Here is a 2500-nt window from a genome sequence, read left to right as displayed (position 1 = left end):
CCCCTGGTTTCTTGATTCTAAGGGGCCATCCACTTAATATAAGCTTTTCCTAAGAAAACATGCTTAACACTTACATAATAATATTTTTGTTGTGTTATTATGCTTTGACTAGTGGGATCAAGAAAACGCTTATTCACACCGTAGTCACTAACTCACGTTGGAATCCCAGCCTTCACATCCAGAGTTAAGGGTCTTCTGGCTCCTTCCGCTGTGCACGGGAAACTAACTCTTCGTACCCACTCGGGACTTTTTTTCACTTTTTTTTTTTGCCCCTTCAAGATCAATAGTGTAATTTAGAGCACAATGAAGAGCACAGGGTTCCTTCCGATTTCTTATTTTACTAAACTTGTAGTTTTTTCTTCCTTAATTGCATCAGCTGTCTTTTGACGGACTGAGAAATACTCTTTCATGATGCATGACAAACACACAACCTTTCCTTGCTTTGAAAATCATGTGACCTGTGCTTACGGATCTGCCTAAATCTGCAAGTGTGTCACATTACCGTCCCAGCGTATCCCTTCATCCGGCGAGGTTGTTATTGTTTTCAGCATTGGTTATTATAAGATACCTTCCTATTACTTTTTTTTTTTTTTTAACAAATTTAAGTGTGTCTTAGAATTAGCTTATGAAACCGAAGGTTAAAGGTGTTGGAGAGTCTACCTCACATGTCACAGCTGACAGGTGGCATAAGCGGGAACCCAAACCGTCGATCCCATACTTCTCCACATTCGAGGGTGCAATTCTTTCCCTCCTCTTGAACCCTCTCCAGTCAGGCCTTTCTTCCCACCACTCCTCCAAACCTGCTCTTGCCCAGGCCACCGATGACCTCCGCACAGTCAGATCCACCGGCCAGTCCTTTATTTCCGCAGCACTGACACCGTCCCATGGGACAATGTCTTCACCTGACTTCCCGAGGTCTCCTGCGTCAGCCGGAGCCGTCTCGGGTTCTCTTCCTCTCCCTCTTCACCGTCCTGACCCCACAAACCAGTCCCTAGACTTCTCTTGTCACCCTTCCTTCGCTTCCTCAGGGACCTTCTCCAGCCTCATAGATGGCTTCTCTATGCCAACAACTCCTCCGTGAAAGTCTGCAGCTCCCACAACCCCCGCCGACCTACTGCCTACCTCAGCCCTCCTTAAGGTCTAAAACCAAACTCCTATTTTTCACCCTGTCTCATTCTAAACGGGCCCCTTCTGTGGTCTTTGCCTCTCGGTGAATGGCAACTCACTCCTCCTAGTTGCTGGGATAAAAACCGTGGAGTCATTCTTGACTCTCTCTCGCTCTCTGTGTCCAATCCTTTAGCAAATTCTATCAGCTGGACCTGAAAATTACATCTAAAATTTAATTCAAAGCTACCACCCTGGCCCAGCCAACAAAACTGGCCCACCACGTCTACCCAGGGCCCCTCGCCACAGCCTCTTCTCCACCCAGCGGCCCAAGGGACCTCCACAGCAGATCAGATCACAGTGTGATCTTAAAGCCATCAGAGTAACAACAGAGCCCTCAGGCCACCAGGCTCTGTGAGGGCTGGGCCGCTACCCCTGACTTCTCCCGCTTTGCGCCCCGTTGTTAACTGGTCTCCAGCCAGCTGGTCTCCTTACTGGTCTTACATGTGCCAAGCACATGCAACCACGGAGACTCAGGGCTTTGCACTTGGGGCTGCTCTAAGCTGCTTCTCTCTCCCCCAGATTTGCACATGATCTGCTCCCTCATTTTCTTGGGAGTCTCTTTAAATGATACCCCAACAGAGAGGCCTTCTTTCTGCTCTCTCGATAAACAAACACCCTCCAGAATTCCATCCTGTGCAGTCTGCTTTATTTCCCTGTAGCACCTCTGTCACTTGAGATGGTACACATTGTTGATTTATGGCCCGGCCACACTGCAGTAATCACGAGCCTGTGAGCACAGGGATGGTAAGTGGCTTAGTCCCTACCGTATCCCCATGCTCAGAACAGAGCCCTCCGGAAGCAGGCCCTCAGTGACCGTGTAGTGAGTTGGGGACAAAGGAAGGATGGAGAGCCTAGTCACAGAGACGGGGCTAAGCTTCTGTTCAGAGACACACACAGGAATGCAGCCCAAAGCGGGTGGTAAACTCCAGCTAAGGCTAAATACCGACACAAGGCCGATAGTCAACAAGTACCGTAAGGGAAAGCTGAAAAGAACTTTGAAGAGACACATACATTTCCCCACTGCCCAGCCCAGCAATCTGAATGACTCTCTCCAAGTCACCACCGAGGCCTGCAGTGACCGGCCCATCCCAGGCTGACCGCTGCCCCCTGTCTCCTTCCAGGTCCGTGTTCTCCCAGGCTCCGCGAGGCTTTTGCTATGACCGCAGTCCCCTTGTCGAGCCAGGACTGCCCCTCGCTACCACGGCCACACCAGGTCCCTGCCCTGCCCCGCCTGTGCCCAGCCCCGCGTCACCATGGGCAGTGTCAGCAGCCTCATCTCCGGCCACGGCTTCCACAGCAAGCACTGCCGGGCATCGCAGTACAAGCTGCGCAA

General features: G+C 51.0%; 1 protein-coding gene across 1 annotated transcript in view; it reads left to right on the top strand.

The window, feature by feature from the left end:
• LZTS1 (leucine zipper tumor suppressor 1) overlaps window positions 1-2500 on the top strand; it is a 50073-nt gene that overhangs the window by 40555 nt on the left and 7018 nt on the right. The window contains 1 exon segment of the mRNA XM_025044189.1: window positions 2289-2500. This exon segment is cut by the window's right edge and continues 13 nt beyond it. Coding sequence (XP_024899957.1) covers window positions 2421-2500 — 80 coding nt within the window. The 5' untranslated portion in view covers window positions 2289-2420.

Source organism: Pteropus alecto, unplaced genomic scaffold (assembly GCF_000325575.1).
Source record: "Pteropus alecto unplaced genomic scaffold, ASM32557v1 scaffold160, whole genome shotgun sequence".
In the NCBI taxonomy this organism is placed as follows: Eukaryota; Metazoa; Chordata; class Mammalia; order Chiroptera; family Pteropodidae; genus Pteropus; species Pteropus alecto.
The sequence above is the reverse complement of the archived record's forward strand: the minus strand, read 5'-3'. Positions and strand labels throughout refer to the sequence as shown.